The sequence below is a fragment of the Xiphophorus hellerii genome, chromosome 4 (genome assembly GCF_003331165.1).
Source record: "Xiphophorus hellerii strain 12219 chromosome 4, Xiphophorus_hellerii-4.1, whole genome shotgun sequence".
In the NCBI taxonomy this organism is placed as follows: domain Eukaryota; kingdom Metazoa; phylum Chordata; class Actinopteri; order Cyprinodontiformes; family Poeciliidae; genus Xiphophorus; species Xiphophorus hellerii.
Genome location: NC_045675.1, coordinates 31,915,005 through 31,938,708, shown reverse-complemented (window position 1 = coordinate 31,938,708; position 23,704 = coordinate 31,915,005). Strand labels below are relative to the sequence as shown.

The 23,704-nt window shown below is 39.0% G+C and overlaps 1 protein-coding gene across 1 annotated transcript in view; it reads right to left on the bottom strand.

Annotated features, from left to right (window-relative positions):
• Positions 1-23,704, bottom strand: part of LOC116718043 (neural-cadherin) — a 322,864-nt gene that overhangs the window by 220,198 nt on the left and 78,962 nt on the right. The window contains exons 2-4 of the mRNA XM_032559667.1: positions 13,146-13,343; positions 9,270-9,495; positions 1,958-2,162 (exon numbers count right to left, since the gene is read on the bottom strand). Coding sequence (XP_032415558.1) covers positions 1,958-2,162; positions 9,270-9,495; positions 13,146-13,343 — 629 coding nt within the window. The remainder of the gene's footprint in view (positions 1-1,957; positions 2,163-9,269; positions 9,496-13,145; positions 13,344-23,704) is intronic.

The following is a 23,704-nucleotide window of genomic DNA, read 5'->3' as shown; positions in this document are numbered from 1 at the left end:
GCAAGTCTTGTTTTTTTTCTCATGCTAAAAAAAACGTTGAGACAAGCAGAGCCGTCTTGAGAGAAAAATGGAAGATTCAACAGGATTAGGATGTTATAAACGCCAAAAGAATAGAGCTCACACACACCCTACCTAAGGCTTCCTTTTCTTTTCACCTGTCTAGTGATTTCTCACCTCTGACTTCACTTCTCCTTCCCTAATCCATCATTTTTCACTCTCCCACTCTGCCTCCACACAGGCGTCTCAATCTCCGTTGGCCACAGAGTCCCAGAGTGGAGCAGCTGAGGACAGATCGGTTCAGCAGGACATGTTTTAGCCCGAGGCCAGAGTAATGATGGAAACCAGACCAGATGCCTCAACGCCTGCAGCACTCAGCCTCTGTTGTGCCTTACATCCTGACAACATGAGGAAGTCATTGGGAGTCCCACAGCTGTCATTCCCAGTCAGACAAATCTGTTAGGGCTTCAGTGATGAAAGGGTTTACACTTTTTAAGTGGACACATGCAGTTATTTCCCAAGTTTTACAATGAAAGTGACGCCCGAGAGCTGTTGGGTTTTACATTGTCTTTACTTTTGTTTTGGAAAAAATAAAAAAAAAACAGTTGTCGACTACTGGCAAGAAACCCAGTTTCCCACAGGCTGCTGTTGCTGCTTCTGTCTGCCGACATCTCACATTTGACATAATTGGATGCTGATCTTGTCTAAGCAAACTTTTTTTTTAATGTCAAACTCTAAAATGGTAAAACCTACCAGCAAACATAAACTGACATCGAACACTTTGTAAAGGTCAGTTACAGTTTTCTTCTCCTTTCCTGTTTTTATTTGTGTTTTTTTTTACCACACTTGCTCTTTTTATTACTGTAAAATCTAATATGAACCAACCAGCACACAACAGCTCACAGTTTGTTGAAAAATAGTACACTTAAGGAAGGAAGAATACAATACATTGAAATTAGAAATAATACAATGCAACAATAAGAAAGCTATCAGAAACTGTGGTTATCAATCATTCCAGAGTTCAAGTATATTGTGATTCAAGTGGGGATCCTACAGAGGCAATCATCCAGCATAACAATATAATCACCTGCCAGTTTTACTTTCCCTTTTGCTCCAAAAAACAGTCCTGATTCGCTAAGACATTGGGCTCCATTAGAGCTGTGATGTGCCGTGTGGCATCTGGGGCTAAGATTTCAGCAACAGATCATTTCAGCATTGTAAGGTAGGGCCTCCATGGATCTGAGCTGCCTGTCCCGCACAGTTCAGAGACAGCTGATTGGATTGACATGTGGACAATTCAGAAGCAAAATCAAAATCTCAACAGCCTGGTGTCCTGAAGGTTGGTTAGTCACCAAGAAAGCTGAATGGTGGGACAGAATTTGTCTGAAACAAATGGTTTAGGTTGTAAGTGGTATGCATCAAAATAACATCCGAATGCAGTGGCGGGCACACATTTTCACTGATGCGCTAACAGCAGAGCTAATTTTGCGTTTAGCGCATTTGCTAGCTTTGAAAACATTTATGCTCTTAGTTTGAAATGGGTGAAAATTAATTTCAAAAGCATACTGGCACCCTCCAATGTGAGATATTTATAATGTGAGACTGTTCTCTTGTCTGCCAAATTAATTATACTGATAGAACCTTCTTTGGGAGTTCATCAACCTCTTGCACTAATTCACAATGTTCTCTAAATATATGATTAGCCTAAAATCTGGAAGATCATAGAAAGCAGAAGGGTCTGCAATAATCTCAGCCATCCATCATTAGCTGCCTACAGATAAGGACTTAAAGAGCCGTCAGTCTCTGACCCCCATATTACACTTACACACACACGTACACACACTTTTGGGAAGACTGATGACACAATCTTGCAGAGTCAGAAAGTGGCACTCTGAAGACCATGCAGTCGTTGCATTTAACAATGGGAGCGTGACTTTGAATTCACATCAGACTGACAAACCTCCGCTGCACTGCTCATGCTGTCCTGGCCCTCGCTGGCCCGCACCAGAAGCAAGTAACGATGTTGGTCACTCTCGTAATCGATGGTGCGGGTCAGGCTGATTTCGCCCGTGTCTGCCGAGATGGAGAACAGACTGCTGGGATTGATGAGGAGGCTGTAGCTGATTGGTTTCTTTTGGAAGGACACAGCAGGTGTCACCAGAAACCTGGGGAAACAGAAGGAGAGAGAGAGCTGGTAATCTATTCCTGCAAAGAGATTTTTATAGAGCAAAATATAAACAAATATTCCAATAACCAGTGAACTGTCGGGCCTCAGTGACGTACGGCCGCGAGAAGCCAAACGTACACTAGCAGAAACATTTTGCTCAAAAAATGTTTATTGGAACAATATTTAAAGTACATTCAATTCAATTCAGAAATACTTTATCCCAAAGAGAAACTAAAAGTTGTCATAACTTCTATCATCCAAGTATCTTTCAAAAGTTATGGATGGTGATGATGTGGACAAGAAGGATCACCAGTTTCCCAACAAGTCTGAAGAAGCCTCCGACTGAAAACACTGTTGACAGTCACATGACCATGATGACATGCTAACAGCAACAGAGACGAAACTCCACAGTGTCATTTCCTGCATGATATCATCAGTTGTTGGCAATCACTGCTAATCGAACTCATTCGCTTTTGTCGCTCCTTTTTCAATCTCTATCTGGTAGCATGGTTAGGAATCTGAGCAGAGAGACGATGGAGTCAGGAATATGATATTTATCCTTTATGGTCGCTAGAAGACATGGCTTGAAATTCCTCCTTCCCTTTCTGCTTCTTTTTCCTTCTCTGAATCTACGAAACCTCTTTTTCAACTTCTCTGTGTGAGGAACCTTAGGAGTGTTTCCTTTTGTTTGTTTCATGTTTTTCTTATGTGCCCTGCCTGACAGTGTAGCAATCAGAATTGTTGTCTTACACAATCTTGTAAGACAAGAGAGGCCTAACAGGTTTAGGTTTGGCCCTAAGGGATGTTGTTGATGACGTTTTTTTTGCTTTTTTTCTTTTCACTCGACTTGCTTTAATGAGCAACGATGAAAGTTATTCTGCAAAAGAAAACATCGGTACATTTTTTTGGTACAAGTACTTTTTTTTTTCCTTTTGTGTTGAGTCACTAATTTTCAAGCAATCAAGCATATTGTTTTCTTAGAGCACTCTCTTTTTTTTGGCCAAGGTGAAACTTTAAAAAAAGGCTTAGGTCAGTCTTTCTCAAACTTTTTAAAGATAAAATGTTAAATGGGAAACACACCATTTAACAAACACTCATGGCCACATAATTTGAAATTTCCCTTGAAATAACACAATATGAATTGACAATATTAGTCTCTGCCCTGCGATAGACTGGTGACCTGTCCAGGGTGCCCCAGGCACCAGCACCTCTCCAGACAGCAATGGGTTAAGGGGGTAAGAGATTGGATGGATGAATAGTCTCTTAACTCATTGTCTGTGATCCTCTAAGGACGGCGCTGTAAATGTGACTGGCCACAATAAAACCATGAACACGTCTACTTGGGGCGTTTTCAGTTATTTACTAATTCTGAAAGTATGGATTCTAAGCTTCCCATTGATGAAAAAGGCCCAACTTTAAGGAGTTAAATTACAAAGTCAAATTTCTTATTTGACTTTATCATATTTGACATATGCAGCATTTTTTATCATAACTGAAGGTAACATAGTTACTTGATTGTGCTGTTCTCGTAGGATTCATTGACCGCCGTGACTGTGGCTCAGTAGGAAATGTGCAAATGGCGCTATGTGTCTGGAATTTGCATAGTACTGCCCCCTTCAAAAAATTCGAAACCTCAAAGCTGTTAATTTGTTTTTAATTAAAAATGTAAAATAAATAAAAACATCCAGTAACATGGATAACCAGGTTATTGCAGTAAAAGAAGCACCTTTTACTATGTTTCACTTCTTGAGTTCACATTTAGCCAAAACCTGAATCTGTGGAACGTGAAGTAAAATTCAGCTGTTCTCGTAGGATTCATTGACCGCCGTGACTGTGGCTCAGTAGGAAGAATAGTCGTCTTGCAGTTTAAAGGTTGTGTGTTTGATTCCACCTTCCTTCTGACCTGTCAGTGTGGCCTTGAGCAAGGCACTTAATACCAAGTTACCTGCCCATCTGTGTGTTGGTGAATGTGTGTGTGATTGAGTAAATGTGCAGCTAGAGTGTTTGGCTTGACTAAAAAATGTGGTTGTTGTCCCCTTACTTGCTTCCTTTAACAGCCTCAGTGGGAACGAGATGCCATCCCACAACAGTGTGTGACCAAGCTGGTGACTAACAGTTCTCCCACACACTGGTGTGGCCCATTTGTTAAACAAATTAATAGCTACATTTCCAAAACTTCAATTATCCAACCAAATAAACACCAAACAAAAGTCTACAGCAGGATAAGTCATTTGGCACTGGCGGAAAGGATTCGGCAGGTTTTTCATGGACGCAGCACAAATACTTTAATCTGCTGCTCAACTCACACATTTTTTTAACAAATATGGCAACGTTTAGAAGGAATTACACAAGCTTTCCAACAGAAGAAGATTTATTGCCAAGAAACAAAGAAAATATCAGCAAAACACAAATGTTCTTATCTTCATTTTTTAAATTTTTTTTTTTACTTTTGATAAATTTATTAAGGGAACTGTGTTTGAAAGTTTTTATACAAATTTTTTAGACTATTTTTATTGCTCCAGTTTTATCTTTAAAAAGATCTTGTCTACTTTAATGTTGGAAAGGATCGGCACATCAAAGAGGAAAGTAACCAGCACAGGAGAACAGAAATGATCCAAACATTATTTCATCAGTGTGTGTAAGAAAATTACACGCCTCAAGTTTTTGACCATTTCCCTCCAGTTTTACCTTCTTTTAGGGTTTGGACAACATTCTATCTGCCTTTACATGTTTTTCTCTGTATCTCTAATTTCTCTGAGAACTGCAGAGTCTAATGTTGAACAAGCTGGGATGCCCACTCCAGGGCAGATAAGGAAACTAGCTCGTAATGAAGGGTTCAAGAAGATTCTTTCCCTCTGCAGAATAATGGAACGTAATACTTTGGAACTAAAGGTACAACTCTACCTGGATTTATGAGCGGCTGCAGTTACTTCTTGCTAATGCCACTGAGCGAACACCTAACCCATTAGAATGCTGTTAACCTGATGCTCCTTTCTATCAGGCTGTATGTCACCACACCTGCATTTAATGTGTTTGCAGAGCTTTTTTTTTTTTTTTTTATGGTATTTTGCTATTTTTTAGTTAATATGTTATAGTCATTCCAGTTTTACACTTTATTTATACCGGCTGCATAAATGTAAAAAAATAAAAATAAAAATATGCTGCACTTTCCAAAACTGCCAGGAGATTTTTTTTAATGAAACTACTGTATTTGTTTTATGAATCTCACTCATGTTGAAAACTATTGTATACAAAATGAAGAGTCACCTGGAGAGACATGAAGCCACAAGTTAGCTTAATCACATACCCAGTGGCTAGACCTATATTTTGCTTTTCAAATAATTTTTGCTCATTTTAACTTTTCTATTATATTTTTGAGCCAGTTTTGCACTACGTTTTGTTGTCTGGCATTCTGCTGCCAACAGAATGTCATTGTTTCGCCTTGTGCATGTGTTAAGTGGTAAATTTAAAAAGCGAGTGAGTATTTCAAATAACCAATATTACCCTTATGGAGGTGACATTTAATCTAAGGCAGTTTATTGTTTTTATAAGTAATACATTCAATTTAAAGCCTCCATGAAATCCCAAACAAAGGTTTTATATTTATGACAGAACTGAAACAGTACAGAGATAAAATACTGATGTTGAGTTTTCAGACAAAAACACTGTAGCTCCGGTTTTCCGAGAAGAAACTCGGCTGTTGCATCTCCTACTGGCTCCTATTTTTAGTCTTCTGAAAATCCAGCTTGTGAAGAGAAATTTCTAATAATTGTGTGTTTTTCAAAACAGACCAGGGGAGTTAGAAGTGTGAGCTGTAAAGACATCATAAGGCACAAAATGCGGCGGATTAATGACTGAGCCCATTCTCCTCCACAGTCGCAGCAAGAGAATGAGTGCTGCACATCTGCACCATGTGCACGACTGGCTAATGAGAAACGTAAAAAAAAGGTAAAAAAAAAAAAAAAGCAAAGAGAAATGCATGTTGCAGCATATTCTTATTGGTGACTCGCCTCACTTAGCAGAACACAAAAGAGATTTTCTGCTCACAACCAGCCACAGAAACTGTTTGGATAACAAAAATGAATCTACAGTTGAAACCAGACCATTTAGAAGTCCAAACTGAGTCTTCAAACACTAATTAAGGATTGGAAAATGAATTATTCTGTTGAAAGGAGGCCAAAGTCAGGTAGACCAACAAAAATATGCTCAGAATAAAAAAAATAAAATACACACAAACACACGGGGCTTTCTAAAAAGAATTGTTGTGCAGCTGTTTGAAGGGGCACAAGAAGGAGACACTTGGGGAAAATGGGCTACATGCTTGAGTCGCTAGCAGAAAGCTGTTACTAAGCCAAACAGCACAGAAACAAGCCTAAAAATGTCTGGAGCAATGAGTCCAAAAAGAACTTTATGGCCACGATCATCAACGTTACATGTGGAGAGGTGTCAGCAATGCATCTGAAAAGCACACCCCACTGTGAAGCATGGCGGTGAATCAAATCAGTGATAAGATAAAAGCTGCCTGTTGTCAGAAAATACTGGAGAAAGACTTAAAGAGGCAGTATTGTGTATTTTTCAGGCACATAGTGTCATTTTATAGCTCACTCAAATAACTAGGTTACCTTCAATGGCAATAAAAATATTGTATAAATCAAAAATAACTTAAAAAAATTTTGACTTTGCAATTTAACACCTTGAAATTAGGTCTTTGTCTCTTTAAGAAGATCTGTCTAGATATAACACTCCACTTTCAGCACATTATCACAACAACGCTCCTCCATAATGCCATTTACAATTGTTCTCAGCGTTAGACTGAGAACTAAATCGTATGATGAGCTCAGAAGGTGGCGCTTTGGGTTGCTAGGCAGTGAATTATATGAGCAAGCGTTTAGGCACTCCCAAATTGTTGCCATGGGAGATTCAAAGATTCCTCAAACATTAAAAAAAATAATAATAAATTAAAGCAGCCTTCCAGGTACATTTTTAATAAGCAAATAATATTATAACATGACATACAGCTCAAAAAAGGTCAAATTTGCACAATATCCCTGTTCAAATAGAGCTGATACTTGGAAATTTCAACATGAAGTCAACCAACGCCATTGGCAACATGAAGTGAAGGTTCTGGTGCTGTCTTCTCACTCTTAAGACCGCTGCTTCACTGAGCCACTTTAGGGAGATCTCAAACATGCAGTTCATGCAAGATCCTGCAAGAATTTACAAGAACTGGTGACCTTTTGGACCAACATTCATACTGAAGGGGGCCAATAGACAGAAGTATTTTGCAAACTTCTACATCATTTTATTTGCAACACTAAACATGAGTGACAGAAGGGATTTTGTACCTTTCAATACGTTAATCGTGGAATACGTAATCTGATCCTAACCTTAGCAATTCTCCCTGATCTGACTGCTCAGATTATTATCATCTTTTTTTTATTTTATTTTATTTTGCTGTTCACCAGGAAATGGTTTGCTAAGTTAGTGAAGTTGCGACAACAGCATGAACACATAATGAGATCGCAAGACACTGATATTTCACACTGTGAATTTAACTAAATTAAATGTGCGACTTTGCAAATCTAACAGCGAGAATCGGTTATTGGTTTCATGCTAGCCTAGTTTAACACTTCTTATTGGAAGCACGTTGTGTTAGAAAAGATGAAAAATGCCATTGAAAGCATGGTAAATAGTGACACTGCAGTGCGGTAAAGAGCTTCTAGTATTTCATCACAGTGCAGAATATTACACCGCTGTTAAATGTAAACACTAGAAAACATGAAAAAATTAGGTGTCAAACTTTTGTAACCAGGACAGAATGAAGCTTAAATCTGCTCCATCAGTGGACTTAGTTGCAGTTCATATGCTGTGGAAAGTTATACTCTGCATCATGTTGATTATGTGGCAGTCTGACATTAAACTGAGTAAAATGAACCTTGAAAAGTCGACACAGGCCATAAAGAATAATTCACAGCATTTGCACTTTGGAACGAATGTTATTTGAATTCCTTTAAGACTTAAAGTGACTGTGTTACTGTATTGTGGGTATTGTGGGATATTGTGTTACTGTGTGCCCAACTCTTGAGTTTAATGACAGAAGCCAATAAAAAGCATTCACAGCGCATTAAAGTTTGTTTTAGTCATCTATATGTCTGGCTTTACGAGGGGAGTATTAAATTGAATAAGAATAATCCCTCCTCCATCTGCTGATCCAAACAAGGCTGCTGTGCAAACTAAAAAAAAAAATAAATAAATAAATAAAAAAACAGAAGAAAATCTCCATATGCCTCATCACCAGTGGTTTGTTTACTGGGCCCATGTCTGCCACATCTGTTTGTGTTAGATTAAGGCTCTTTCATGGCTGCTGGAGAGAATCTGCTGCCATTCTGGCACATCTGTGTCCAAGCAGGTGCCTTGGATTACACGTGAACCGACGCTGATGGATCAGTGGGTCATGTCATGGTTTAGGGAAATATGTAAAGCTCCTAATTTGGCCTTATTAAGGCAGTTGTGTTTTTTTTTGTCTCTTCTTCACTCCTCACATATTTCAGAAACAACTAGTTTGTTCCATTAACTAGTTGCTGCACTGTTCAGATACAGTCCCGATTTTATGACGGCTGCATTGTCTAAAAACAAGTTTAACATTTCTTTCTGTCAAACTGCAAATTTCTAATATCCTAAGATTATAAAATAACTATGAAAGTGTGGATTTTTGCAAAAGAAGTTATCAGCAGACTCCTGTAAAATTGAAGGGACTCCTCTCATTGGAACACAAACATTTCCAATTAAAGGAGGCACATTATGTTGTTTCCAATGGCGCAAACCACAAAGAAGATGACAGGAAGTAGTTGGAAGATGATGGCACAGGCATGTTTTTAATGACCTATCACATGAACAAACTTATTCATGTGTGATTTTAATTGTGATTTTTATTGAATGAAAACACTGCAATTGCAAAATTGTGTTTTTTTGGGGGGGGGCTGGGGAGGGTTGACATCAGCAGAACATTGACAAAGTTTTGTGCACATTGGTAATGGAAACGCAGCTATAAATACTTTTGCAAGGCCCTGGATTATAATAACAGGGAGCTGGTGTGGGAACTCACGGCTGTCCTTCCGGCGTGTTTTCCGGTATAGCGATGACGAAGGAGGCATTAGTAAACTGCGGTGGCCGAGCTCCAGCCACCACGGATATGATGGCAGGGGCACTGCGGCTGCCCAGCCCGTCTGCTGCCACCACCGTCAGCAGGTACTCTCTGTCACGCTGCAGAGGAAGCCCCGTCGTCCGTATCTGGCCACTCTTCCTGTCCACTTCAAATCGACCGTCGCCACCTGCACATAAATTGATGGACAAGACATTGAAAATCGGAGCAACCGAGCTAAACTGCCATGATGGACCGCTCTGCAGAGTCGTTTCTCATGCACCGTTGGACATTACAGGTGACAGGCGGCTTCATTTTGCCTCTGTAACATACTGTGGTTCAAATGGTTCAGGTTAAATCCTGCTAAAATCCACCATCTGCTGGTAAAAAGTTGTATTGCATTCACCCTAGAAAGAGCGGGGTATTATGGGTAATCCTCGGAGCCATGAGGATCATTGACGAGGTAACGTGTCTCTGATATGTGATAAAGAAATATTATTTATGCATTTTATAAAATATGTTTGCGGTTTTCGTTTTTGCATATTACTGAAATATATTTAATCCAAGTCACGCTAGTTCTGCTATTATATCGTTTTTGTCGCGTTTTAGAAACGTTTAGTTCGTGAGAAAGTGTGGTGGGAATTTCCCACGTGGTCACACTGTGTTTCATGCCAGAGACTGACCTTACCTCGATGCCCATTGTGTGAAATGCAGGTACGTTTTATCAAATTTCTTGTAGCAGATGGTTAACATAAGGCTGAGTTTTATATTAACAGTTTTATATAAAGCTATGGTTCATTTATGTTTTTGCATTGTTCCAAGATGCAAGTTTATATAAACTAAAATATAAAAATGGCTTCCAGTAAATAAAATGTCAGCATTTTATTTTCCAGAGCATTTTAATTATTTGCCTTACTTTCTTTGAAAAGGACACTCACTGGTTGTTCCTTTACTGTAAACAAAATCCACTATGCGATATTAAAAAAGAGGATCATTTAATGCTAGCTTTGGACAAAACGTTTGGCTCCTGCTTCCTCTTTTAATTTTGCCCGGGATCTTCGACGAGTGACGTTCTCAGTGGGCGACGTGCAGCGACCGCGTGCTGGTAAAACGAAACAACAACAAAGCGTGTTGACGTCACAGATCACAGAGTTTAATCTCATACAAAGCAATCGACAACAAAGCTGCAGAGGAACAGAGATATGCATTTTCTCATAAGAATAAGACACACAAGGGGAAGACAAAACGAACACGAAACACAAAGACAAAAAAGGCAAAAATAGCGGCCGCTCTCTCTCTCTATCTCAGCATTGACCCAAATTTTATAGTCAGTGGGTGTTCCTTCAATTTAATATATGCAGTCAAGGCGCTCCGTTCTTTGACCAATTAGAAACTCCCTCAGCCCTCAGAGAACTTGAAAAAACTCCCCTCATTGTAGCAAAGGTGTCTGTTTTTTGTCCAAGCAAAAAAAGGGGGGGGGGGGACCACTTCGTCTTGGGCCGTGCCAGGTACGGGGAGAGGCGCCAAAGAGTCTCCTGCTCTATCGGAATGTAAATTTTATTGCTCTATCTGTCAGCGGGGGAGGAAAAGGCCCTGCTTCCCCCTGCTCAACAGAAAACTGTTCCAAACAAGAGCGTTGGGCATCCCTTTACACATGTCGCAAGACTAACTGTATTAAGCATTAAAAAATAATCATTTTTCTTAACAGCGATCACTGTCATTTTCAATGATTTTATTGTAGTTACTGTATTATGGGTAATCCTCAGAGCCATGGGGATCATTGACGAGGAGCTTGTTTTATGCCAGAGGCTGACCTTACCTCAATGCCCATTGTGTGAAATGCAGATGGAGAATTTAAGAAAAACAACTGATGCCAGCTTGAGCTCCTTGTCATTCATTGCCACACCAAGAGAATGGTGTGATCCACATAGGTCACACCTCCACCTGGATGCTACAGAACCTGAATATGAAGCGTCAGAGCAACTACATGCTCTGACGCATTTTAATCGAGAAGTCTACCACCATAGTAGCTAATCTGGCCCTCCACCAGCACAGGGTCGGGTTGTTGCTGAACATCCTCTGATTCTGTGACAGCTCATGGGTCCTTTCGTCATTTCTGACTTGTGGACTGTTTGAGAACACACTGACATACGCAGGACTTTAAAACGTTGTCAGTGAGCAGAGCTGCCAGCTCTAACCCATTCAGCAGGAGAACCATTTCGTCACACAGTGAAAAACGTCCACAACGGATAAGCCGCAGAGAGAACCCGCACACTATCGACGTCTGTGTGTTTTCCTAACTTCTTTGGAAATATGGATATTCAATATCAATTTCAACACTGAGAAATATACAAACAATATACAGCTAAACCCAAAATTACTTCCAACCCTGGCAGATTTAGATTCAGAATTATTCAATAAAGATGTTTGTTTCTGATAGAGAAGTAAGAAGAGTCATTTCTCTATGGCTTTATTATCTCAGAAGATAAAGAGTATTGGTTTTTGGAAAAAAGGAGGATTTCTTTTTACTTTTTATTAAAAATGACAGCTTAAAAATGATGCAGCAAATAACATTTGTTCTACACCCACAATGCATCACTGTAGAACTACAGTTTAAAATCTGCTCATGTTCTGCATGCTTTCTAACCAAAGTGGTGGTTAATAAGGCAAAATCAGCAACAGAGTAAGCAACACTTAACAACTATGAAACTGGAACCATGGGTGAAAGGTCTTGTCAGCTGCTAGTTTGCTTTGAGTTGTTTTGGGTTTTATTTATTGATTTATTAATTCTAGTTGTTATTCTGTTTTTTTACTCTAATTCTTTACTTAGATCACCCTTGTTTCTGTTTTACTTTAGTTAGTGATTCTAGATTATTATGATAAATTATTTCTTATTTCTAGTTATTCTTTAATGTTAGAACATTTTCCTAGTTCAGTGTACTCTTCCTTGCCCCGTGTTGTTCTCCCTCTATCTCTCTTCTCACACCTACAACCCATTTCTAATCTGTTCCTTGTTCAGTGATTAAGATCCCCAATATAAATACAACTCATCCTCAGTGACTCCTTGCTGGTTCCTCCCATTAAATCCCATTTTTTTCACATAATTTCTTTGCTGTTATAACTCATAGATTCTTGTTTTTGTTCAGCTCTGGCTCCCTGTGTTCCCTGTGTTTTTTTGTTTATCTTTTTTTCCCCATTAAACCTTCATTTACTTGATCCCTCTGCCTCTCTGCATTTGGGTCCACCTTCACCACACTGAATCATAGCACGTCTGCTCCAAAAAAGTCAAGTAAGGAGTTTTTGCAAATTCCTTACTTCAGGAAGGAATTTGCAAAAACAAATTTGTCCCTGGTGAGGGTCATATAATTTGTTGTAACACATGATATGGCAGTGACACATGACGGGTCACAACATGGCTAAATTGAGTGCTTCAGCGTTAGCTTTTGCGAAATAACATTGGTATAATGCTTTAGTCCTAGTGAAACTAATGTTCATGATTAATGCTGTAGTGTTAATGCAGCTACCTTTACAGCAGCTAATATTTTAGCCAGCTAAAACATTAGCTAAACATTTTAGTTAGATAACAAAAGTTAGTGCCTCTAACCTTTTAGTTAGGTAAAAAGTTAAATGCACTAGTTCCAGTTAGCTAACTAAAATGTCTAGCTAACTTTTTAGTTAGCAGAAAGTTAGCTCCACTTACCCTAAAGAACTACTGATAACATAATGAGTTTAAATATTGTCCTAAAACTAAACATTAATGCAAACATTTTGGAATTGAGAAATAAAAATAAATCTGCTCCAGTCTAATATGAAATGGAAAAAAAAAAAAGAAAAACCTACCATCAGATAGGAAGTACTCCACTTCACCATTAAGACCTTCGTCTCCATCCTGAGCAATGAGTTTGTAAACCAGTGATCCTGCAGTCGCATCTGGGGAAACCACTGCAAGGTAGGGGGCAGGAACCATGCTCCATTCCGGGATGTTGTCGTTTACATCAGTCACAGTCAGCTCCACTCTAACCAGGTACCACTCCAAACCTAAAGGGCAAAGAAAAGACGCAGGCAGTTTATAGCAGGTGTACTGTTGTAGCAGAAAGATAATATAATGGATAGCAAACAGTGTTTAAGGGATTTTTCCTTTTTCTTGCCATCACATTCTTTGTCTGTAACCTTTAACGGGTACTTTAAAATGTCACAGCGGCTGACAGTCTGCCCAGTAATTTAGCCAATGCTGATAATGTGGAAAAAAGAACAAGTGATGCAATGGAGGATAAAGGACAGGTAAGAAAGGTTAAGGTTTATCAGTCAGCAGTAACTCCTATTATGGGGTGGAGGGAAGTTATATCAATGAGGGCAGGTGGGATTATTGTCTGGCTCTGGTGGAAATGGAGTTTTGCAGGTGAGAAAAAGTGACAAAATTCTATAATGAAACTAAAAGTGGTGGTTTGACATTGAAGACATCAAAGTATTGACAATAGAGTTCATATTTTGGTGATAAAGAGAGAACAATTTACACATTACTTGCTAGTTCAGCTTTGGCTGGGCATGTCTGAAAGGCTGTACCCGGAAAACAAGAAGTGTGTATGTATACATTTTCCTTGCAGGGTGGTAGAGTTAAGTAGCAAAGAAGAATTTATTCATGAAGACCAAATACCTAAACAACAAAAACAAGTTAGGTAGTTTTACTGTTCACATTTCTTCTAAAGAGAGACCTTCTGCAAACACACGCTCCTATGTCTGACCATATTTAACACAAATTCACATTTGAGCAATGGGTGAGACACTAGCAAAATAAGGAAAGGAGCTGGAAAAAATAGCACAATAAAATAAAAAGCAAAGACATATTGGCACTAACATCAGCATAGTCTGATATTTGTCATTTTTTAACATATAATAATTGGTTTGATAAAGAAAACTGGGTCAAAATTAACAATCATTATTCTTGTTGCTGTTTGTTTAGGAAGAGGGAATGCAGGGAGTTCGTCATGTGTTATTTGTCTATAGTGATGATGAAGGGCAGGACTGTGAGGCGTTTAACTGAAGCAGAGAAGAAGTGGTGAAGTCAATGGTGTCGTTTTTTTCCAACATATTCAAAAATTTGTAAAATATTTACATGTAATATGACATTGGTTAGTATCGGGCAGAACAGCCTGATATTTACCAATATTAATACTAATATTGACAGTATTGATATTGGCCCAAAATTTTCCCTTCAAAGAAATTTCAGAAAAATTTTAGGTAGACCAAAAATAGTCACACCCATATCAAAAATTACCAAATAAACAGTATATCATAACTATACATGTATCAGGAAAATTAGTTTCCTTTTCATAAATTACAGTTTTATTTCATAATAAATAGATTTAATTTACTTGTGCAATTGAATCAACTGAAGTCCAGCACAAAACATGATTAGTAAATGCAAAATACGTGAAGGAAACTCAGTCTGAGAGTTTTGGCTCAGAAAACAATCCAAATGCTGTAGAGGATAGAGAGACTGATTACAGTCATGTACCACATTTTACCGGAAGTAGTCCTAGAGGTTGAATTTTCATTTGTATAATAGACTAAATCATTCAACTTTTGTTTCAAAAATAAAAAAGTAAATCCATGACACTGATATTTGTATTCAAGGTCATCGTACTAACCCAGTCACACTTGATTTTTCGCTTTAATTTTTTAAGAAGAGATCAGAGATCTTTAATCAAAAAAAAAAAATCACAAGACAATCTCAGCATCTAAACTAGTAATTACAATCAGTGCACTTAAATGCACTGGGAATAGCAATCAAAAGAACACATCAGTTCACTCACCCTTTGCACATACACACACATAGCACAGCTTTCTTTACTAGTGACAGCAGGCAAGTGAAGGAATAATTTAAAGACAGGAACCAATAAACCGGCATTTTGGGATTTGATAGCTGCTAGGAAGACAAACTACTTTGTAGATTAAAAGCTTTGCATTGTTTGGACTTAGAAGTCACTAGAAAAGTTTCCAAAATTTCCAATACCCCTTAAAGATTTTCATATTGGGTCCTGTTACTAGCACAATAATTTTATGGTATATACCAGCCCGAAGTAGTGCATTGCTGTGTAGTATTAAATGAAACATAGTTTCAAGTTTTTTTACAAATACAAATTTGAAAAGTGTGACATGCATTTCCATTCAGCCCACCTGAACCAATACTCTGTAGAATCACCTTTTCGCTGAGATTAGAACTTCGAGTGTTTCGAGATGAATCTATCACCTTTCAACATATCTACAGCCTCAAGTTCCAGTCCATTCTTCTTTGCAAAATAGCTTAACTTCAGTCAGACTAGATTTGTGAACACAATTTTTCGGGTCTTGCCATAAACTATGTTTTAGATGTGGGTCTGGACCTTTATCTGGTTGTTGTAACCCAGTTTCAAGTCTATTGCAGCCTTCAACATGTTGTCTTCCAAGATTGTCTTGCATCTCATCAACCTTGAGCAGCTTCTCTGTAAACTGCCTAAAACAAATAGTCAAAATGAGATATATAGCACTAATACAGGTTGATATGTACTAAAGAGAAGGAGGAGACATGCTCCGTTACATTTAATAGACCAAGCAAGGCTGGACTGAAGTAGAACAGTCAAAGCACGGTCACATTGATTGTTTTCTTACACACCCTTCAAGGTCCACAAGACACACCGAGCCGAGTTCCTGTCAAGGCCCTCCCTCTGCAGGATACATATGTGTGGTTTTCAATATTACAGTAAACACAGCGATCATGGCAGAGAGGAATGACTATTACGAGTTCACACGTTCATCACAGCAGGAAATAAAGGTTGACAAGCTGCAGCATCTCATTTTATTTTACATGTTATCAGGGGAGGGGGAAAAAAGAATGGAAGGCTTTGGTGGGACGTTCGCCTGCTTCATCAGGGGAGTTCAGAGTTTTGGTCCAACAGAACATTCTTCCTCTCATCCTCGGACAATTGGTCTTCAAAATGATCTATTCTGCTGTTTGGCTGAAAAAACAGTTTCTGGAAGTTAAATAGTTGGGGATGTTTTCCACACCCACAGGATTCTGACCAATCACATAAGAGTTTCTTATGCAGAGGATAATGAGAAGTTTGCCAGTGGCTTTGTATTAGGAAGGGGTCGATGACATGAGGTTGAAAACAAAAGGACACAATGTTCCTCACCTGAAGATAACTGATTTCGCCACATGCTCCCCATCCCTGACCAATCTGTTTTTCTTGGTCTTCGTGATACCATTTGTTGTCTAATGTCCGTTAACATACAGTTGTAATTCAACTGGAAATGAATTACACACAGGTAAACTGTTTACTAGTTAGGCAAATCCTTAAGGCAGTTGTAAAAACGAAAGAATCCCCATACATTAATGTTTGTGGATGTAACGTGGCAAAATGTGAAACATTTCTGAAGGTTGGGCATGTGTGGCTTTTCTCCAAATGGTTTTACCTCCACAAGAACACAGAGAACAAAGTGTGCTGTCTGAATGACAAGACACCACGGCGTAATGGAGAGCACAGCCGGAACGACGAGTGAAGAAAAGCGAGAGTTGAGTGTCGTATGAACAGGATTAAGACCGTAGTGCTGGAAGGAGCTGAAAAATGACCCCACGGTTGTTATGGAAACTGAGAAAACAACGAAAAAAAGAAAATGGTGGAATTAAGAAGGGGATAAAAAAAAAAGCAGCAGTGGCAAGCAGTTGCATAAATCAATGTCATTAAAGAAGAGAGGATACTGTATAGGGGAGCAATACAAGGAAAACACATAAGCAGACATCAAACGAAGACAAAAGAGCAGGGTTAACCAGCCACAGCTTACAATAAAATATATAGCACTGCACTTGACTGAGGTTCAACTAAAGAGAGTGTTGATAATGTCTCCTGTTTCTCTCCGAGGGTGTAACAGATTCAAAATTAATTGGCTAAAGGACAATGCAGCTTTGGGGAAGAAGGGACATCATTACTCAGATAATAAATCACCAGGCTAATATTCCGTATGCTTTGCCAAAATGCATCTCTCTTTCTGTCCCCTAACAATTTCTTTCTCTCGCTCTCTTTTCCCTCTCACGAACACTCATATATTCACACAAGCACTGCCTTTCTTACTAATGACAATCATCACTGGATTAGTTTGTAATGAAAGACCATAGGGAGATTCAGATTGGTGCAATGGCCATCATTCACACTAATGCGTTTCACTGATTCCAATATCCAGAGGAGCAGTGGGAACTGGGAGCAGTGGGAACTGGGATCAGGAACGGTTTCACTGGAGGCTTCTTCCTGGCCCTGTTTGCTTCCAACAGTTGCACTTTAGAGGATGTCTAACTTATTTTTCTCTTATTTTGTTTTAGACTATAGGTATACTATGAACAGCTGAAAAAGTGTGTGCAAGAACTTCAATTTACATGCAACTACTCCAAAGTTGTAACAATAGAGGTGCAGCGATTGCAGTTCTTTTAGCCGATCACTGATCACAATTTTTAAAAAATCCTGACCTGCAGATTCAGATATTGACCAATACTGTAAGTTTTTTGTAAGTGAACACTCTCTCAGAGCAGAGCAATAGAGGACAGCGGTTGATTTTTAGACCTTTGCCGAGGTAGATAAGGTCATATACGTATCTAAAATTTAGGAAATCGGGGCCCATTTATTGGCTGGCCCCTACGTAGTGCCAAAAATAATTCATTAATCTGGCAATAATGGGTGAACAGAATGCCACTATCTATGTTTCCATTTAAATGCCATGTGATTTTTGAGCTGTGTTTCCACTGCTTTGGAACGAATCAGCCAGGCTGAGTGAAGCGTAATTTGGTCAGATGTTAACATTTTGCACTGCTGTAGTAAACAGGAAGTAGAGGTTCCAAACGGGCATTGACCACACATCTTAGGAAAACAGAGAGGCTTTTCTATGAGTTGTAATTGTTCTGTCATGTCCAGCTGGTATCGGTGTTGTTACTTGGTGTCCAGAGACATGGAGAAAAAAATGTAATTCTAATGCATGTCGACAGCGGAATCAAGTTCCTGTAAATTGCCTTTATGCTTGCTGGCTTACTTAATTTTGACTATATGCTGTGTTATTCTTATGTTATGTTTTTGCTTGCGCTCATTGGCTCCTTTCCCTTCATTCTTTCCTTTCCACCACTTGTCGCTCCTTCTCTCCTCCTCCGCCTTTCCATTCTTATTATCAAACGCACATCCACTTTGCGTTTATTAGTAATAAATTCTCTTTAGTCTAGGTAGAGACAAAAGAGAGTTTATTTTCTCTAGGTAAAGGTTAGCCAAGAAACCATGAGTTTTATGATAATTCTGTGTCCAAAGCCAAGGGCGGATCTGAACCAGATAAGTTTTACCTGATATGTTCTTCCTCTCCACTCTCCCTTTTCCTGTGTTCTTCCTCCTCCTTCACCAGACAGAGGAGGTTATTCTGTTTTAATGCTGCATTTATGGTTCTGCAAATCAGATTTTTCCTTTCTTTCCTTGTCTAATTAGTCAGTTTTGAAGTTGATTTTCAGTATTCCAGTTTGATTTTGTCATAGTGCATTCATTAATCTGATGTGATTCTCATTTCCTTATTCAATATATATATATCCTTTTTGTCTTATCAGTAGTTAACCTCTTAAAGAAAAAGGTTAATTATGGAATAATTCAGCAATGTCCATCACTGGTTTTCACAATTGTTGAGTGTATGATGTTTTTATATATTCTTTATGCTTTTTAATATAAGCACTTAGAAATGCCTTGTTGCTATGCAAATACTCTTTATTAATTGACTGAAGGAAGGAACATTGGTGAATCAGTGGCATCAATAACTGATGGATGGGGGAGAGGGGAGGTGAAGGCTGGTCAGTGGTGGTTCCATCCTACAGACCAACATCAGTCTCAAATAGCCACAGACTATTAAAATAATTCAAACCAGCTTAGACTGAATCATTTTAGAAAACTACATTGCTGTTTGAGCCACTCTCCACTCAGTTGACCCCTGTCCACCAGTGACTTACAACAGAACTGGACCAAGGAGTAATAAAGAACGGTGGCCATGTGCATGTTCTTCCCTGAGGAACCCAATGCACCAGGATGCATTGTGGGTAAAGTCAAGCTGACAGAGGCAGCGCGGTGCTTTAGACACTTTTGGTCCATCCATCCATGTGGATCTTACTTCCACATACACCAACTACCTAAGCATCAGTGCACACCTTCTAGACCACTTCATGAAAACTGGACTGTTTACTCGTTCACCATTGTGAGCTGAAGCTGGATCCCTACCAGAAAACAACAAAGGTTCTGGAATGGTCGCAGGAGCAAAACCAGACGTAGAGGTTGATTAAGTCTCCAAATTCTCAAGATCTCAATCCATTTTGACTCATGAACGCTCCAACCAGCAGCCTTCAAAACATAGACCTATTAAATAAATAAGGATATGCCTTTTGATGAGGCTTGTGTGGCAAATGAAAAGCAGCTTTAGAAAATGACATCCTAAATGAATGTACTGAGCACACTTTACTGTATTAAAAATATTTTTACTGGACAGATGTAATATTCTACTTTTAAATGTCATATTTTCACTCATTCTAAGTGGAAAATCACCATAGTTATCAAAAATAAAGCCTTTCAAACATTATGTGTTTCACTTAGTAAGAAAGTTCCTGAAATAAATAAACTTTTCAATAACATTCTAATTTCTTCAGAGGCTCTGCTGCCAACTTCTTTGTGCCAGACAGTAGAGTCCACCTTCAGGGGTCAGGTGGAGTTCATGCTGTTTAGACAGAACCGGGGTCATACTGTTATGCTTCACTGGGATAAATAAACCAATGAATAATGTGTCACAATTGGATAAAAGTTCACATTTTCTATAACAAAGACTGTTTTTTCTCTGCATTTCAAAGCTAAAAAGCAATTTATTTTCATTGACCTTGTCATATTAAACTGAATAATCACCCAAAGATAAGGGAAGGTAGAATCAACGATGGGAACCACACAGTGACAACCTCACTATTTTGAAGATGTGTTTGAAAGTACAATAATAATTTTTTAGCCAACAGAAAGAGGAAGAAGAAATAATAAACTGTCAAAGTTAGCTGAGGTCTGAGCAAGCGCTATTACAACCAAACAATTTTTCATATTCACAGGCTGTCAAATCCACTGATTATTGTTCTGCTCCTCCATTCCCCGAAGTGGAATGCTTTTAGCACATGGTTACAAGCTGGGAACCAGCAAACCAAGCAGCATAAAACAGAGGCAGAAGAAATTTAAAACAGCATTCGGAAGTTTAAAATGGCTCTGCAAACAGCTGCAGAATAAGCCAACAAAAAATATCACATTCTTATCTTCACCTGACATTAACCACGTTTTTGTCACTACAAGGCTGGAGAATGAACATGTTACAGGACAGGTCACATTTGTTGGACTTGAACATCTTCATCTTACATACCATTCTCTGAACAGGCAAACTCCATTCTATATTGAACATTCAATTGTTCTGCACTTTCATAGTACAGCTATTTGCTAAAAACATTCAATTTGATTACGTTCATCAAACTTATTCTTCAAGTGGCTACCTGGAACTATGTCTGCCTTTTTCTACACCTATAGCTAGTTATGAATTATTTGCAATTATTGCTGTCGCTTACTTCAAGTTCTTTCACTGTGTTGTTTCCATAGAAGTTCCACCTGAGCCTCTTATCTGAATGACTTTACAGTCATTAAAGGGGCAGTACTGAGATGAGATAATCTAAGATAAGATAATTTTATTAGTCTCCCAAAGGAAAAATTTGTCTTGGAAGGGGCAAAACTGCAATACAACAATAAAAAAAAACTCATCCAAAAGGACAGTAGCCATGAATAAATACATAAAAACAAGTAGTGCCATTTTATAGCACAATCAAGCAACTATCTTACCTTCAGTTATTTTAAAAATTATGTTTATTTCAAACATGACTTAAAAGAAGTTTGACTTCACAACTTGATGCCTTGAAATTGGGTCTTTGTCTCTTTAAGAAGCTCCTGCTCTTTCTGACACTTCGCATTCAGCGTGTGATCATAACAATGCTTCTCATTATTTACAATAATTCAGGATCAATGCACTGAGAAGTAGTTTGTAGGATGAGTTCAGCAGTCATGCAATTCCACCAGGTGTTTGCTAATTGCTGCTGCCACTAGTCTGGAGGAGCTGAGTGGGGGAGGGAGGCTGTGTGAAGCTCACCTGGGGACTGAAAGTCCAACATTATGACATGACATAAATATCAAAAAAGTTGATTTTACATTATACATCCCCTTTAAAATTGCAGTATATATGGGGTGTGCTGTGGTGGTGTAGTGGTTAGCGCGACCCATGTTTGGAGCCCTTGAGTCCTCGACGCGGCTGTCGCGGGTTTGATTCCCAGACCCGGCGACATTTGCCGCATGTCTTCTCCCCTCTCCTTCCCCCTTTCGTGTCAGCCTACTTTCATATAAGGGACACTAGAGCCCACAAAAGACCCCCTGGAAGGGAGGGGGGGAAAAAATTGCAGTATATAACTGTTATAAAGAATGTGTTTTATGTATCTGTTAAAATATGTCTTGACAGTTTGTTATGAGACAGATAATCTGTGAAAAGATCGATCTCCTCCATCTCCTCCCTGAAATAATTCTGGAACGTTAAAGAAATGCACCACTCCTGACCAAAAACAACCAGTCAGAGCCAGGAGGAGGGGCTTAGTGCTGTCACTCATCCTCATGTACTCGCTGCTAAATGTGTGAATGGCAGAAAAACAACTGAATGTTACAGGAAAACCCTTTATCTGCTGTCATCGATGGCCATGCTAACTAGCCGAAGCATTCACAACAAGATCTGCTGACGGGGAAAAGCTGCAGCGGTAGCAGAGAGAGAAGGGGTGAAGGTGCTGAGCCGCCTCCTGGTTTCCACTTTTGCGGTGGTGCTTCACAAATATGTTTTAAAAACATTAGAAAAATTACACATTGCAGCTTTAACTTTAGCCTCTCTTCCATTGTCAAGTCTCACTTACATACGCAAATGTACATAAATACATTTCTGACATGAGCGCAATAACAGTATATGCTACATCATGATTGCCTTTTCCATCAAAGTGGTTCCAGTGTTTAACTGGTGCTAGATCTTACTAGGCCATTTTTTATTTGTTATTTTTTGTATTTCCACCAAAACAAACTCTAGCCCTTGTCCTCCAAAACATGGTGCTAACATGGAACAGGAGCTAGAGTTTTATGAGGAGCAGCAGACAAACAAAACATTGTGAGAGCCATGTTCGAAGCTGCAGTGCTCAATTTAGGTTTGGAAAGGTCAAATTTGAAACAAAGAATGGAAGAAACGCAAGGCAAGGCAAGGCACTCACATTCTCACGTCCACGCAAAGGAACATTTTTACCACTGCATACAAGAGCCAGTTAAACAACACAATCTTAAAAAAAACACACACACAAATTAATTTAAACATCTGCAAACCAGACCAAGAGAAAAGAGATGATTTTTACATTCTGTCAACCTGCATTGGCTCTGTAACATCTGCACTGCCTCTTAGCCAAAAGCCCAGTTATCATATCATGATTTGAGTGGCAGTGGGCAGAAATAATTACAAAAATATTGTCAGTGGTGACCATCTTCTACAATATCACAGGGAGAAAAACCGAGTGAGAAAAGAAGGGTGGGTTAGAGTGTTATGGTTGGAACTAAAAGATGCAGCTGATTAATCTGTCTGTCAGTACAGTCTTTTTTATGCTACATTATTACATAATGGATGTGCCATAAATCTGTCAGAGTGGAGGGCACTCGATTTAACAGCTGATAAATCAAGCAAAGAGCCATCCCTCCTCTTCTGGTCTCCTTCGATTACCCTCATCAGCACCTTTCTAACTCCCTGCCTCCAAATTTTTCCTCGCAATCCATTTCCTCCAAGCAATCTGTTATGTTGATGCCATAATGTGGGACTTCTCTTTTTCGGTGCCCCATCTTCCTTCTTGTTGCGGCGGTTCTCATTAGCTTTGACAAAACGTAACGGCGTGGGAGTCGAGCAGAAACCAAAAGGTTGAGGGCGGCTAAAAACAATACCTGCACCGTGAGCGTGTCCGCGGCGGGTTTATGTGTGAGCGCGATTTAGAGCTCTGCCCTCAAAACGCTCTCGCATCTTTATTCAAGCAGTGAAAAGAAGAGACAAAAGATAAAAAGCAAAGAAGAAACTTTAATAAAGAACTGAGATAAACAGAGAAAAAATGGTAGAGATGGACAGTTAATTAAATGAGCTTCATGAGGATTAGGAAGGGCTATTTGGCTCTTAATAGTAACGGCTCCATCCACGACGGATGGAAAGCCGTTGCTGCGCTTGGCGACTTTTTTCAAACTTTGCCATAGAAATGCCAATTAAATCAGTGGATTAGAGGGAAAAACAGA